At 33.8% G+C, this 18,149-nt stretch overlaps 2 protein-coding genes across 3 annotated transcripts in view; both read right to left on the bottom strand.

The window, feature by feature from the left end:
- The window catches only part of LOC145668536 (calcitonin gene-related peptide type 1 receptor-like), a 1,245,332-nt gene that overhangs the window by 82,697 nt on the left and 1,144,486 nt on the right, over window positions 1-18,149 (bottom strand). The gene's annotated exons all lie outside the window — the stretch shown is intronic.
- LOC145668535 (uncharacterized) lies at window positions 3,092-12,048 on the bottom strand. The gene is made up of 2 exons (XM_081736519.1): window positions 11,972-12,048; window positions 3,092-5,783 (listed from the first exon to the last, which is right to left on the bottom strand). Exon 2 carries the CDS (start codon window positions 5,630-5,632, stop codon window positions 3,404-3,406), a length of 2,229 nt encoding a protein of 742 aa, XP_081592645.1. The 5' UTR covers window positions 5,633-5,783; window positions 11,972-12,048; the 3' UTR covers window positions 3,092-3,403.

Genomic DNA, 18,149 nt, shown 5'->3' with positions numbered 1-18,149 from the left:
AAAATGCATCGTAAAACATGCAAATTCTATTCTAAACGTGTTTAGTATCAAGTAGGGTTGATTTGATTTTTTTCTAATCAGTAAGTTATCTATAAAGTAAGTGTAATTAAACAATTAACAACAAAATGGTAGATGAAAATTTTTGTATATGTATGTGTTGATGTATATGTATGTATGTGTTATGAATTTTTAAATTTGTCCAACTTATAATTTGAATATTAATATAGATACTTAAATACAACAATGAAATTTAATCATTGAAAATATTAAATGGAAGGAATAAGTTACTTGCTGAAAACTATTTTGTATTTTAAATACATTTTGTGATTAAATAAGTGATCTAATATATATAATAAAAAACAATATTTGAAAAATTATATAAGATCGATAAAAAGAAAGACGTTTATATGTTTGTATATGTTTTAAATAATATGATTTTGGATATGAGGTTGTCAGGGGCAACCAGGAACATGATGTAAATAAATGGATGAATAGCAAATGTAAAGAATATTTATTATTTATTAATTACCAATACTATTAAATTACCAATCAGATTTTGCCTTGTGAAGGTATATGTGTGCATTATGGGCTTCATACTTTTGAAACACTTATTTTATGTGCACTAAGTATGAATAGAAAGCTAATGACATATGTCTTATAGATAGGAAGACTGATGTCCTTATTACCATAGTGATCGTTAACTATTCTTATTAAATGTAGATGCCGTGTTCACTTATGTGTACACGGTCATTTGCCATTATCCTACTGGTGAAATTATTGCTTTTTTCATTATTTTTTCCAAGAGGTGAAAGAAGGAAGAGAGATGAAAAATAAATCAAACTTACAATTATCCCTGACACTGTAAAGCTTACAATATTGAATGTAACACATTTCCATTTTCACTTTTTATTTTCTGAGAGTGTGTATAATAATAATAATAATAATAATAATAATAATAATAATAATAATAATAATAATAATAATAATAATAATAATAATAATAATAATAATAATAATAATGTACGAAAATAAGCAAATATAAAGACTTGGCTGACAAAATCAAAAAGTTATGGAAATCTCAGAAAGTTATAGTAAGATCAATCATTATCTCAACTACTGCAATTGTCCCTAAAAGTACTGACACAACTTGAACAGATAAACGCAAAACATCTCCTAACAAATCTACAAAAATCAGTAATACTAGACATCTATCATGTAGTCGGGGAAAATTCTTTGGAGAAGAACTCTCCAAATAATCTACACTTGCCAGAAACGGGCACAGACTAGAATACATACAGACGAGCAACTTCTTATATGCGCTATTGAAATCAATTAGGATCGTCTGCAGAGCGAAAGAACAAATCAACGCTCTCGGTGGGCGGGATCAGTGTCGTCGTGTGTTGATGGCGCTGGCATCGGTCTTGGAAGGTGACTTCATGGGTTATCGTAGTAACCGACGGATTGTTTTCGTCTGGTTCGCATCTTAGTGTTAGATGTTGTGCAGAAAGATCAGATAAGCTAATGTTCATTTTTCTTATACGGTCTCTGGACTGGATGTTCCATTCCAGCTTTTTTTTATATTAATAGACATTTCTTTCTTTTAAAGAGTTCACTTTGAAAATATCTAAGTTCCACGAAGTACGTTAACAGGAAAAACCTGTTCTCCAAACGCAACTAAAGGAGCGAAAATCTAGTCTGTGGTTACTTTCGAAATTTCCACGTAGGTGACGTCAGATCGACTAGTTAGTGCAGTCATCGCGTGTTAGAGGAGCTACTTTCGCCAAGTTTCCAGTTTTTCGCTGAACTAAGCTGAAATCTGTTTAAATCAAGATACAGCAATAATAATAATAATAATAATACTGAAATCGATCAATATAACAATGTCTTTGACTAGGGTGTCATTTGTTGGGAGTATATTAATAAGTATTTTATTTTATGACTGCGTGGAACATGAGCACTTTTAAAACAGAAATAGGTAATCTTCTTTGTATATTGTTTTATCACAAAACAGTTGTGATCTATATGTAGTAAAAAGAATTAATGACCAATTTATGTAGACTCTATAATAGAAGTAATGTCAGAAATTGTGGCACTATGAATAATTATAACTTGTTCAATTGATGGTACTAGTGAATTTGCGTATTCCTAATTATTTTAAGGTATGTTACTTATTTTACGACAAGCGTTAAGAAGTTGTTATATTTGTTGATCTTTCTATCTCAACATTCACTTTTACTGTCTTCGTATTCATTGTTCGATCAACAAAATTTTGCAATTCGAACCCATTTGGAGGTATTTCACTTCTCTCGGAGTTATTTCATTTTTTTCTGTGGATGATTGAACGGTATTCGAAAACTGCTCAATCGAGCGTAAATGAGTTCTGAAATTTTGAGACAACATTACTCCATTTTGACGCAAAAATTCATGTTGTTATTTGAGGTTTTGTTTCCTTACTTTTATACGAATGATGTCAGTTGTATTAATAAATTTCGAAATATTGTATATGATTCTTTTTAAACCTTCGGAGCTCTGCTCTTGCTTAATATGAATTATACCACTTGTTTTCTTATACCATTCAATTATGAAAAGAAAGAATACACAGATAGACTGCTCAGAGAGAAAACTATAGTACATTTTGCGGATGTTAAGCTTGAGAATTCTTTGTTAAATGTAACAAAAGTGTTAGTACCTGCTTCTTTGGTGTATGTGGTTCCATTTCTAGTCCCGGTTAAAGCCAGTTTATTTGTTTGGTATTAACAAAACCTCGTGAGCCACTTGAAATACGAACTAGTACTGAATCTGGTCTAAAATACCGAAAATATTGACAATAAGACCGATGCTTTGGCCAGATATCAGTCAATGAAAGTGCTCGTCGATAGCTGTAATCCGTCTTCATTGTAACTAGAGGACGTAATGCTAAAAACTTCTTTGTTATATAGTATAGTTTTTGGCTTTTCAGCTTACTTGTTTAATACTCACCAGCTAGAGAAACCGTCATATTTATTTTCCGCTTTTTAAGCCGCTAATCAGAAAATAAACCTGATATGAATAGTCAATGCTAACAGTAATAATACTGAATTTTTTAAAAAATTTTCTTTATTTTTCTTAAAAAAACTAACAATTGTCATAAAATAGTAATAAAACATTAAAATGCTCCCCCTCCTAAAATTCAAATTACTAAGTGATACACTGTTTTTATTTTGCCACCATGTGACCGCTTTTACTGAAGATAGTAGTTTCTTGTTATGCATTTAAACGATTGACAGTCTATCTATTAAAAATTAAAAGCAATACAAATGCTTCAATTAACCTGATCGACACATATAGGTCTACTTGAATAACGAGGAGATTGATAAATTTTGGAATAAAAATCAGGACTGGGAGTTTCAGTACACGAAGAATGCTATGGCGAAACTCCTATATTTTTATTGAGTCTAAAACTAATCCCAGTTCTATCAGCTGATGAACGATTGCAACTTTGATATCCATTAGAACATGTTTGAAATCTATCACGGTGATATATTCCCCTCAAAGTTTTGTTCGGTTGAGAAATAGGCGGTAAAAAATGCTGAGAATTTGTTTCGTGTGATTCCTCTTCATTCTCAGTAACTGATGATGTTTCAATGGGTTGTTTGGACTTCTTCAACGAAGGCAGACATCGACAAGCATTTCGACTACTCTTTTTCTTATCTTCTAACCGACGTTGCTGTTGAGGACGCTCTATTGTCAATGGATGCAAAATCTTTGGTAACTTTGTATGAACCACTCTTGGGAGTGGCTGCTGAGCAATAGATGAATGGATGTAATTTTCATTCAATGTTTCTTTCGACTGTAAAGTTGGAAGACGAATGCTACTGACAGGACCATAAAGTGCATTTCGGCGTCTTACTGCCAGTAATACTTCCTGGGTAAACGTATTTTCATTTGCTGGATGAGATTGTTCCATATCTTTATCTTGGAAAATAGAGTCTACTTTTGTTCTAGTTTTAAGCAGATCAGGTTCAGATACGGTTTTCTTACTATTCATGAACTTCGGTCCCTCTGCTATGTCCACAGTCTTATTTGGTAAGTCGAAACTTTCGTTATAAATACTTTCGGTCATATATTCTGATTCATTCATATTAACTTTGATACTATTTCCTGCAGGTGAGGATGGTGGAACAAATTTCATATTTTGAACTTCAGTACTTGATCTATTCTTTAATAATGCAGTAGGATACTCTTTAACAGAATATTTCTTTAAAATATTGTTCACTGTCGTTTCCATATTACTTTGTGAAGTTTCTATGAGTTGTCTTCCATTTTGTGATTTTACACACGGCTTTCTGCATTTTACTACTGTACCATCTTCCTGGGCTTTATTGCAAATCATCTTTTTCTGTGATTGGTTTTTAGCATAAGTTGCTGATAATTCTTCTAAAAATTTAGACACATTGATGTTATCTATACATAACTGTTTCCCCATTTTATCATCGTTATCTTTTCGTTTGGTCTCACCATTATTACAAACAAATTCTTGCCACAACTTATGAATAGATCTAAGATCTCCATATTTACGTATTATCTCTTCTATCATCTCCGAGTTTACATTTTTAGATTCTTTAGAAGTTATCAAGGTTTTGACTTGGGTTTTAATTTCACAACCATTTTCTGTCCAATATGTCTTGTCACTGCGTCTAAGGATAATATTATCTGAATTTGGAGACTTTGGACGAACCATTGTGAGTGAGTTCACGCCTGAAGCTTTCTGGTAATTATTCCTAACATGTTCGTCGTGATTGTCAAGAGAGGTTGTGCTCGAGTCAGATGTAATGCTAAATGCTTGATCTTCTTTTGAGTCTACTGAATTCAAGTGTTTTGGGTCTTCGTCAGCTTTTTGTTTCTTTGCTTCTTGATCTATTTGAGTGTTGTATTCTAGACGTTGAGCGCGAATAATGTTGCTATCATTTTTTGGTTTTGTATTCTTCATGAATTCATTTTTCACATTTTGCAGTCTTTTACCAATTGTTTCAAATTCACTAGAATTCCTGTGACCAGTTAAAGAGTTTCTGATTATTTTCCTTTTGACTTCGAATTTTTGACTTTTTTGTAATTCTCTGTCACTAACATCTTCGTCTGTACTTCCTAGTGCAAAGCCTGACGACATAACTCGCATCTTGTCAGTAGAATTAGACGTATTGATATCAGTTTTTACTAATGTATTTTCTGGAGGAGAAAGAATTTTAGTTGTGTTATACACTTCGGAACTGTATTGTGTGGGCAACTGACCCAGATCTGTATATTGCTGAGATCTTAATTGATAATTGTTCGCATTTGGTTTAGAATTTGCCTCATTATTACTTGCAAACTGCAATCTTAATGCATCCTTAGCTGGAAACGTCGTATGCTTTCGAGCTATGTGTACTTTTGGAGGCCTACTTTCAGTTTTATCGGTAGCGTTTATAAAATGATCTGTCTTACATTTCGAATGTTGTGAACTTGAAAGGTCTAGTTGGTTGTCAGTAACAACTGAATCATTCTTCAAATTATGAAAATGTCTATTTTTAGAACACCAATTTGCATTTCGATTGTTTTCTTTTAATGGTGGAATGCAGCACTGATAATGCGTTTTAGCATCTGAGGACTTCAACATCTTAAAAGGCGTTCATAGTTTGTTCCAAATCGATGACGCTTTTAAAGATAGTTGGCTATCAGCAAAGAAGAAGCTTCTACAAAGATAACGCCTTATTTAAATGATATTTTTCTTTGCATGCTCCTTCTTCCTAATTTAAACTTCGAATTATCTGTAAAGAATAAATACTTATTAAATTGAACGACAATCATACTTCGTTCTGAAATTTACAGTCTTAATTGTCATAATAAGTGGTTAACTGAAACCCGTTCGTTCACCATAATAAAATGAAAGGAATATTTGTCTGTTCAACTTCAGAGGCTCTTTTTAGCACGGAGGCAACATGAGACATGATGAAAAATATGTAGTTGTAGTGGCACATCATGACATATGTCGTTTCTCATTTATACTGTAATAGAATAAATGGTTCTATGTGTAATGATGATGCAGACTTAACCGTTGGGAGATGGTGTTCCGCATCTACAAGATCGACATACTGTCATACAGTTTCTGCTAAAGAGTATCAAATAGCTTAAGACTTGTCGAGCAGAGAATGTGTATGCCTATCGAAAACAACAATGGCCAATTGGTTAATAATGTTTCGAGAAGAATAAGGAACAAGTTATTATTCCTGTCATGGTTAAGCCCATGTTGTTGACATTAAGGACAATCGTGCAAAGAGTATGAAACTGTTCATACGAAGGAATGTCTTAACATTTGATAAATCGCGGATCAATTCTACGTGAATAGTGGTACTGTCCAAAAGGCTATGAAACATCTAGGGTATCATAAAGTGCATGAGCACTAGATTTCCAATATGTTGATGGAAGAACAAAAGCTAGAGAGAATGACATATTTCCTTGAACATTCGTCGTGTTACCAGCTGGAGATGGATGACATCTTATTCCATATTTATTACTCGAGACGAATTCTGGCGCGACAGCTCAAAATGTTCTAACATGTAATGGAATACCCCTCATCCCATCGTCCGAAGAAATTTAAGTCACAAGCGTCTGTAATGAAGATCATGGTTACCATTTTCTTTGATTGCCATGAACCAATTATGATTGAGCTTAAAGAATAAGGATAAATCTTTACCATTGAACACTACTGCGAAACTTTTACCTGTTTTTGCATATACGTTAACAACAAATGCCTCTTACAGGAGGATGTTGATTTTCACGTTGCACGCCACGATCAGAACTTGTGCCGAAGATTCAACTGGGAAATGTTGCGCCACCCTTTCTACTTCTCACATTTCATTTTGTGAGTTTCACATATTTGGTATCATAACGTATGCATCGGAAGGTCAGAATTTTACTCTGATGACGAGGTGATGACGCTGTCCGTGAATGGTCTGGACGCCAACCTTCCAAATTTTACATAGGCGGCATTCATAGATTAATCACACAATGGGACAAACGCTTGAACGCTTGTGGTGACTTCTGAAGTACACATACTGCGTGACACTTATCATGGATGCTTGTCGATAATATGCAGTTATATACCTATAGTACTTTTGCAAATATAGTCTGCAAACGGGTTTTATTTGTTCATATCATATAGGCTACATTTAAATGCCAAAAGTTATGCGATACTTGGAAACTAGTTAATATCGTAGGGACGCCCCAGGAAACCGGTCGAACGGCGCAAAAGCAGTTATAGTGCTGTTAGATGGACGCACAATGAAACGTCGTGTACCGTGGTGATGCCACTCGACTACATTTGTGCACAGGATAATAGTTGGTGCTAGACGAATAGACAATTGATTTGGGAAACATCCAGATATTTAACTTTTCTCGCTCCACAATCAATGGTGTATAGTGAGCACCGCGTTGGAGACATTAGACCTATTAGGGAAACACAGTGGCTACCCACGTGTTCTGAATGACCGCGACCAGCAAATTTCTGGCCAGACTCGTCCGGGTAAGCAGAGAAACAACAGTGGGTGAATTGACAGTACGAATCAATGCAGGAGGTCCCAGGAATGTGTCTCAAAGTCAGTGTAGCGCAATTTGGTCTCCATTGTGTATCGCCGCTAGAGACCTACACGAGAGTCGCTACTAACTACTTACCATCATGACATCCAGACATGAATCCTTTCAAGCATATGTGGAATATCATCGAACGGGTCACTCGTACACAGGATCTTCCCTCTGCTACAACTATCGAATTGTGAACGACACTCGAGTCTGCATGATTGCATTCACCTTCCTCTAGCGAATTACAGCAACTTCTCATGTCCTTTCCTCGTCGAGTTGCTGCACCATGCAGTGCTCGAGAAGGTCCCACCAGGCCCGCAACTAGGGTTTCTGTCACCCGGGGCAAACACACAATTCGGCGCCCTCCCCCCCCAGGTTTAATCGAAAAGTATCACTTACTTATAGATTGCAACTGTAAATAACATTCTTAATGAAACTAGTTATATCAGTTTTTAAGTACTTTAATCAAACTTACTTTACCCACAAAAATATATTACATTCGTTATGTGCTCACAAGTTTTAAGAATAATTTTGTACATACATTTTGTTTAATGTTATATGAAGAAATCAAAACAAAATGAACTAGAAAATATCTGCCACATTATACAGTTATTAATTGAAATAACACACTTAGTCTTAATAACCCGAAGAATAATTATGAACATACGCTTTCATATTAAAATAAGAAACTAATACAAAATAAACTAGAAAATATATAGTATATCATAAAGTTATAATTGAAATAATTTAGTTCTAATAAACCCCAAAATAATTTTGTACATAAGCTTTCATTTAAAAATATAAAAACAATACAAAATAAACTTGAAAATATCTAGTATATTATAAATAGAGCAACCCAAAAGCATAAAAAGCATAATAACAATTTAGACATATGGTTGTTACCTTGAACATGGGTGTGGTTGTCTAAGGGTCCAGAAGAAACTAATTTTAAAGAATAATTAAAAGCATAATTTTAGAAAATAAAGCATAATTTAAAATATATAGCATAATTCTTGGAAATTCTATTTAACTGCAAGTTTAACATACTATATTAATATTTTTTAAAAACCAATATTTACAATGCAAAATCATTGAGAACATAACAATGCAACAATGAAAAGCTTATTTTTATTTCTGGTAAATTTTTCGGTGTAATCCTTTGATGTGGAGAAAAGAAGAAAAGAAAAGAAGAAAACTTTCCATCAACAATAAAGCACACAAGAACTCCACACTATATTGTTATGTGTATCTCTCGAACTTGAGCACTTTCTGTACTTTTTGTGCACCTTTCTGTATACTTCCTCTTTCTGTATATATGCACCTCTAAGGTGCACACAAGTGATAGAAAAAACTGATTCGAGCAAAGCATATCTCTTTACAGTGCATTAACTAGAAAGTTCATTAAATATGAAAGAAATTGCTTCATAAAATATTAATAAATAGATCAAGATATTTAGATTATTTAATGTATAGTAAATATTATACATTATACACGATTAATGTAAAACAATGATTGAAATTAACAATAAAGCATAATAAAGCATAAGTTGGACTGATAGACAACAATTCAAAATGCCTCGAAAAGCTCTCAAGCAAAACTAATAGATAAAACTTCATACAGCCTTCACTCGCAAAATCCCTTGGTAGGCGTACAAGAAACAATTAAATACACCGAGGCGTGTAACTTATCTTTTCCGCCACAAAACTGCCCTCTAGTTTAAAAACATTACAGCAATTGCGTAATATTACAGGGGGCGCGTCTGAGCTAAACTCTTCAACTACCAACAAGCAACAAAAATCGGTAACTTTTCGCCCCCGCCCCTATTGATAACAGCGTTTTAAACTTCAGAGCTGTTCTCAATGGAATTATACAGACAAACAACTCCTTGTGGTAGGAAAAGGAAAGGAGGGCGGATTCTCTGTGGTCGCCCAAGGGAACAAATGCATGCAATATTAGGTTTTTAATGTATGACATTACACCTATTTAAATGAGACTCTCTCTCTCTCTCTATATATATATATATATCAGTGGTGCCCCCCCTTATGTCCATGACGCACCCCCAATTGTCTATCCGTAGGTGTTCTTCCATGAAAAATATCTTCTTTTCGATTAATTTTTACACCCCCTCAAACATATTTATATAGATTTTACCCCCCAAAATATTTCAATGACGCAGTTTGCGTCATAGCCCCCCTCTGTGGGCACCCCTGTATATATATATATATATATATATATATATATATATATATATATATATATATATATATATATATATACAGTAAACCCTCGTTAACACGAATTCCAAGGGACTGAAAAATCAGGAGTTCGTGTTAAAAGAATTCGTGTTAACCGGGGACCCAAATTTTATTATTCGAATACATTTTCTCCATACATACGCACTACAGTATGCAGACTATACATACCACTACAGTATATTATGTATGTCATAGAAAACACTAGAGATGGTATCGAGACGAGACTGAGTAGTCTCGGTCTTGATACCATCCACAGAATTGTATCGAGACGAGACAAAGTTTCGATCACGTCTCGATTTCGAAAAGCACTCCTCGGTCTCAAATTCGAGTTAAGATCGACATCGAGACTAGTTTCGGTCTCGGTACCATTTTCTGAAAAGTGAAAACACTACAGTAAGTTTATTATCCTATCTTCGAAGATTAAAAAAAAAGTTTCCACGCAGAAAATCCAGGTCAAGTTATAAAACTGGTAACTCCGCTAGCAGGGTGAGTACCGCTAGTAACGGAAAGGTATTTATGATTGCTGTCACCAGTTTGGAGTTACAGGGGAGAGAAGATGTTTTGTCTCGAGCTGACGCCAGCTCGTCTACCAAGCACCTGCATGTTCAGCGCTTGGCGGAGAACAGAATCAACACCTCATAATAGGAAAGATACCTGTTTCTGGTTTTTCTCTTATTTACAAGGCAATTTTCGTCTGTATAAATACTGTATGACAAAAACTGATCTGGAGTGAAATTTGAAATAAGAAAAATGATGTAAAAGAAAAAGGATTGAAAGTTCGTGTTAAATCAAAACTTTTACTGACTCAAGGGACTAAAAATTAGTTCGTAATTCGTGCTAACCGAAATTCGTGTTAACCGATAAAACTTCCTATAAGATAATGTACAGCGATGCCGGGACCGAAATTTTGTTCGTCCTAACCGAGTGTTCGGCTTAAGCGAGTTCGTGTTAACGAGGTTATACTGTATATATATATATATATATATATATATATATATATATATATATATATATATATATATATATATATATATATATATATCAACGAAAAGAGGTCCCATGGAAAAGGCCAAGTAAACTTTTGATTTCTTTTAACCTCTAGAATAAGTTCCTCAAGGGAAAGGGTGTGATTTTTAAAACAATTGATATATCTTCTTTCCGGCGCCCCCTCCAACCACGCGCCCGGGGCACGTGCCCCCTCTGCCCCCCCCTAGTTGCGGCCCTGGGTCCCACATATTATTAAGTAGATCTACCATGACTTTTGGTATCTAAGTCTCTCTCTCTCTCTCTCTCTCTCTCTATATATATATATATATATATATATATATATATATATATATATATATATATATATATATATATATATATATATATAGAGAGAGAGAGAGAGAGAGAATAAGGAGATGTTATTATTCCTGTCATTGTTATAAGAAAATGAAGCCAAGACGCTTTCCTGTTCCTATTTGCACAAGAATTTTAAGGATTTATTATGGAAGAACTTTGTAAAGTCATAAGTAATGCATGCATCGACAAAGAAAGGTACGCTACAAGACAAAAATGTTACGGAACGGGATAAATTTTGAAAGATGATAAATATAGAATTTCGATTTTTATGAAAATTGGGGAGAAATCACCTGACACTACTTAAAACTATATCGCTGCTCCTTGCAATTCAAGAAACTTTGGAAGATCTATGTTTATCTTTGGTGTTAATGAATTAGTTAAAAAAGCCATCAAGAGCTATCTAGAAAGACTTAAAATATTTGATTTCTCTTAATCCAATCTTTACGTTTCTTAGTTCAATATATTCAATTATATTAAAGTACTGGGCACAGATTCTAGTAGGTTTGGCTCCATTTTTTCAAAAATCGGTACCTTCAGTCAGATCTCTCATTGGTCAACATAAAAAATCCTATATAGCCAGCCTAGTGGGAAAGGACAACTTTATTATATGCTTATACCGCTATGTTACGCATAACATGAGTTCAATTATTCACATTTTTATCAGAACTCATATTACTAGTTTGCTTAAATTTACGAGGAAAAAAACAGTTCAAGAATATTTAAGAGATATACTCTAACTTTTTAAATGAAAAGTATTCTAACAACATATGATACTTACCGTCTTGTTACGACTTTAGCCACCAGCAAGTTTCAAAGAATTCAGGTTATTGGGTTGTTGGCATAAAAAAATATATAGATAACAATAATGGAATGAATTATACCATGGAAACTTAATTCGCTTAAATCAAATAAAATAATATTTTAAAACTCGAATTTAATGATATTCACAATTTTAACTATTGAATTCAGATTATTGATCGGCGGCCGTAGGTAGATGGTTAAGTTTGCATTTTGCAAAACGGAGTGTCCGTGTTCCAATTCTGTGGCCAGTCTCCTTGAATGAGATCTCTACAGGATTTTCCCTCAACCCACTAGACGAACACTAGAATCATACTTTTAACATTACACAATTTTTCTTTGTCATTAACGTCAATTGTTTACAGTTTATTTTTCATTATAAGTTGTTTTAGCCGTATTTGAAACTTCATTTATAAATTATATAAATGGGTATTCTTCAAACTGCCAATAGAGATTGTTTAACTTCCCTTCATAAAAGAATGACGAAAAGTGGATTAATACTGGAAGACGCATAGTTCTTGAGCTACTTCGTCATCCTATGGTTAGCGTATGCGTCTTTGGCTCGCGAGACTCGGATTCGATTCCCAGTAGAACTAATGTGGTTGGATACCACATTAAACTGAAGGTTCACGTCTCATACAGCAATGCTGCCGAACAGGACACTAATCTCTAACCAACGAACGCATAATTTCTATTATTTTTTTGACATATAAGACACTAAAAGTGTAAACATGAATTAATGTAACTTTTTATGTTCTACAAAAGATCTCACCGCTGGATTTTTTGGAAGTTTCTGCGTGAAAAACGCTTAAAAGCAATGTATGTCAAAATATATTTTGCGTATATGAAAAATAAGGAGGTGGGTGTAATTTGCTCGATTTAAATTTTTCGGGAAGACCTAGACAAAGAGAGAACGAGAACATAAAATATATCTTGAGGAGGTGGATTTTAACAATTCTGATTGATACAGAATAGAAAACAATAATGCTTTTGTTTCGTTTGGAATGGACACCACATTTAAATTTGAAAATTATCTTCGTTAAATGTTTCCTGTTTCACAAAACTTTTAAACAAAGCATGTGATATTTATGATTATTAAAGTTTTACATGCTTTTATTACTCTTGTTGAAACTATTGATGTTATATCTCCTGGAAAGCGATGAGATTTAACGTGATTGTATGAGTCATTATTAAGATTTTACATGATTTTATCACTTATGAGAAGTAAACTTTAATGTGATTAATATGACTCATCACTAAACGTTTACATAACATTTTTTTCATCTCTCATGATTACTAAGCTTTCAACTACTTTATGTGTCATATTTATTAGTATTTTGTATTTTTATTACGAATTCTGATTTTAATAAGTTTTATATGATGTTATTACCTCTTATTGTTAATCTTTTACATGAGTTTTATGAACTGAATCTTTATTTAATATTTTAACTTACGATTATCACATGATTGTATCACTTGCGAGTATTGATGTTATGACTTTTACACGATTTTTTATCCTCCATGATTAGGGCTCTTCACTAAGTTCAGCTCACTTTATTTTTTTAAAAAATACTGAAAATTGGAAAGACAATAAAGAATATAAAAAAAAGTAGAAAGTGAACTAAGTAGTATCTACAAAATGTTATTAAAACAAATCAATAACTATTTTCAAAGATTTTCTTATATACCAATGATTCAGGTGTCCACTTCATGACGTCATAATACTTGGGAACTAGTCTCGAAAATAATTATTTAATTATGTAATAGCATTTTGAAGATACGAGGCACATTCGGAAAGTAACCTCCGATTGGTCAGTGTGCGTGAGGTAGTGGGCACAGCGCCACCATCTTTGCACAGACGTGCGCGGTAGATTTGTCTAAATGTAGCCGTTGCAGAGTGTAAGTTGTCTGATCACTAGTTGCACATTTGCAGCGTCTCAAATGTGTGCTGCAATAGAAAACCCCGCCAAGTGCGAGGCGCACTTTTGTAGCTGTTGATCGGAAACTTTGTGCCGTGTATGGACCAAGTGTGATGAAATGAAGAAGTTGTTCGTGAACGAGTTCGTTCATTTACAAGTGGACGAACAAACATTCATGTAGGGATGCGCTCGAGTCGAGTCGAGACAGAATTTTCCTGACAAAATTCGAGTCGAGACACAGCTCTTCCAATAGAAAAATATATATTTTTCGAGTCGAGACATCACTTTTACAACACATTTTCGAGACGAGACAGTCTCAAATCTTGTCTCGTGCGCATCCCTACATTCATGATGAAGAGAGGAGTGGCAGACCATCAGTGGTCTCTGATGAACTCGTTCAGACAATTCATGAAAAATCGACGTTTCTCTTTTCATGTATATGAAGAAGTGGCTTGGATCTCAGTGCTTTGGTGATGATGAGGAGCTGAAAGGTGCGGTTACACAGTGGCTCAAGACACATGCGGGAGACTTTTATTCTGATGGAATTTGTAAGCTAGTGCAGAGATATGATAAGTACTTGAATGTTTATGGAAGCTAAGTTGAAAAATAGAGCAAAGAAGTAGTTTTCAGATGTATATAATAATAAATTTCTGTTATTTGCTTTGGTATTTCTTTTCTAGCTACTCGGATGTTACTTTTCGTACGGCCCTCGTATATTCTATTCTTCTTTCTATTTTTTTTATCTTCTTCATAATCTTTAATTTGCTCGATAAAAATTTAGGAAAATGAGGATTAGCTTAGTGAAAAGTCTTAATAAAGACTTAAATAATTTTATGACTTCTATTAATTAAGTTTTCATATGACTTCTGATTATTAACCATTTACACGAGTTTTCCGAATCTATTTACTTTTTATATGGTTTTATAACTCATGATACTAGAGCTTTTACATGATCTTATCACTCACGACTTTTAGACATTTACATGATGATTGATGGTTATTATATTTGTATATGAATTTTATCTATCGTGGGGGCAAAGTGGCTCAGTGGTAGAGCGCTTACCTCTGGTGCGTGGGGTCCCTGGTTCGATTCCCGCTCAAGTAAGTTTTTCGTGTCCATGGGTTTTCTCCGGACACTCCCGCTTGCTCCCACATTCTCAATCTACTAATTATTCCATCATGATTCAATTGCCTTAATCATCAGTCTTTCTTAGTCTAACGGGTAAATGTGGGACGTTAGACTGAAAGAGTCATTACTTATGATTAAGGTGGATCACTAGGTGTTCTCGGTGCTATGCTAAACTCTGCTTGAATAGTGCGGCATTGCCAGATAGTGTCGAGTGCTTACTGATGCCAGATAATAAAGGGAATAATCATGGAATTCTGCTTAGATACTTAAGTTTTCGATCCTTACCGCCATTCTGCTTCTTGAACGGCAACGCTAGAATCCAGGAATTTTCTTATTGTGACTACTACAGTAAACATACAAATTTGACAACAACACATTATGGCGTTAGGCGCAAGTTTCGTCTCCAAATCTATTTCCTTAAATGTAAATTAAAATTTAAATAAAATATGAAACATAACACGAAAAACGGTCAAACAACATATCTATTTCGTGATAAGATTTTTACCTTAAAATACTTTACACATACAAGTAAACATTTCATAAAACTGAGTACTTCTATTAAGATCTAACAGCAAGTGCCATCTTGCATGCTCATTGTAAAACGAATCAAATACTTTCTTTTATTTGTTACATTTTTCGATATCAGGAGAGACAACCAAATGAATCAGTGTCTTGCGCTGTAGCTGAAACAATACTCTATATTATAGTACAATATTTATAATATGTAACGTTTCATTGCGCAGTAGTTAAGGAAATGAGCTAAAATATGTACTGACTTCCAGGTGGTGATCCACCTTAACTAGCTTTAAATGAGTTCTGACTCCTGATAAATAATCTTTTAGATGACTTTTTCATAATCTCTGATTACTAATATTTTGCATTTATTTCAAAATTCTTAATTAATTAGTTTTATGTGATCTTATTATTCATGATTATTAAGCTCTCAAATAATAACATATATCAAACTTACTTTTGTGTTTGAGTCAAATTTGCCAATCATTGCTGAAAATCCTTCCCATATTTTTTATGTTTAATTAAAGAATGACATGAAAATTTTCGTATTGATTTCTTAACATACTTTATATTAAAAAATGTTAATCAATTTCGAGAGACGAGTACAAATCAAATAAGAATTTAATTAATGACTAAAGCGGATTAAAAAAAAGAGAAACATTTTTAAAAAGTGATTGTTTATCTTTCACAAGAGACGTTCGAAAGAAATATCCTGAATTTATTAAAAGAAACTATCGAATTCTTATTTAACCACTAATTAAAGAGTTTTATGGTTTATGATGAGGAATTCTAACGTTCAATTTTTTCTTTTTATTCTTTAATCCAGTTATTTCTTAGCAATCATAAATGTGTGAGAGAGAAATCTTTAGATTCATTGGCGCGCTTTTCAGAAAGATTTCTATTCGTATTAAGCTATTTCTCTCACTTTTTAATTATAGTTTTATTTTCAGTTGGAAGAGTGCAATGACTTTCCTTGTTTAATCAGTGTGTCGGAAGGAAAGTTTGCTTTCCTTGGAATGAAAAATAATGAAGGACGCAATAAGGACAGAGAAAGAAAAATGAAATTTTCAGAGAAGCCTGCCCGATTCTTCCTACCAAAACGTAGATATTGATTTCATTACTCTTTCTTATTAACTCTTGTCAAGTATTCAAGATAGGAACCATTAAAGAATGTATAAAACACAGTTTTGAGGATATTTCTCATCATACTTCAGTGTGATATTAAGAATTTCAATTTTCCTTCTCGAAAATTGAATGTAATGTCGAGAAAGCAATGTAATCATAACAGTAATAATAACTCATCTCGATCAGATACACCAGGATTTCTTTTCTTACCTTTAGTTTTGAGATAAGCCTTTTAAAATTCTGATTTACGATTTAATAAAATCGGTTGTAGACACAGGGGGAATTTAGGATTTAGATTTCTGGGCTTTCGGCATCTATGGTCATGTTAGGCCGTCATATTTTTGAGGGATGACGTTTCTCGGCGAGCACACTATCTTGGGAAAGGGAAGAAAGAAAGACTGGGGAAGAAAAGAAGCGGCCTTGGATCTATATGTCAGGTACTACCCCGGCAATTGCCTGGTGTGAATGAGGAAAACCTCATTCAGGATGCTTTTTACAAGCTTTTTACTTTTTTGACCGAGTGCTTTCACCGGTACCGCTCGCACCGAAGGCGAGAGCGTTAGCGACTACTGTACTCAGGGTCACAGTTGAAGACATGAACACAGAACACACTATAATCAATTGATCATCCAAAGAATATCATAGCTATATCAATAGAAATTTACTGGTTCCAACGTACAGAAAAAAATACTATTTCACGAGGTAATACTTAAGAATGGATTTTCAGATGTAACGCAAAACATTGCATGGTATCCAAAATATGCTCTACATACCTATAATAATATATTTAACACCTCCTCGTGAAACATGAAGAAACCTTTGCAAATCAAAGGTGATCTAAAAATTTAAAATTGTAACATACTACCTAGGTATAATTAAGAAATATTCCGGTATATAATCCTTAGACTTTTTAAAGTGAATTGCAGAATATCCCATGAATCCTTAAGAAAGATTTTGGGTATTTTCAAACGTAGAACTTCCATATAACGCAAAACTCTCTTGCGGGTAAGCGGTTAGCAAACGCGCTTTCGGCGTGGGAGACCCGAGTTAGATTTCAGCGGAGGACATGTGGTTCGGATCTAACTTTAAGTTGTAGTTCTACATCTCATATAACCTCGCTGAAGAGCGGGACACTAAACTGTGAATCAAATCAAATAAAATTACACGCCATAATCATTCAAAGAATATTGTAGTTATTCTTCTTTATTTGTAACAGTCTATCTGTAGGGTAGCTGGTGGCCATCTATGTGTGTTGGCACTGTCTGGTACCATATTACGCCATAATGCCGGAAAACAGGTTCTTTTCTTTCTGTTTTTTTTTTTTTTTTTTTTTACAACACACCGTTATTTTGGTCGTGGGATGTCTGCACTTGGTGCCAATGTTTTGTTCTTGTTTCAGTCAACCCATCAACATTCCCATTAGCTTACAAAGTCACAATTGCCTTAATGTATGCCTTTTCACGTTTCATTAA

This window comes from Thermobia domestica, chromosome 13, assembly GCF_964235325.1.
Source record: "Thermobia domestica chromosome 13, izTheDome1.hap1.1, whole genome shotgun sequence".
Lineage (NCBI taxonomy): Eukaryota > Metazoa > Arthropoda > Insecta > Zygentoma > Lepismatidae > Thermobia > Thermobia domestica.
This window is presented reverse-complemented; position numbering and strand designations above follow the sequence as displayed.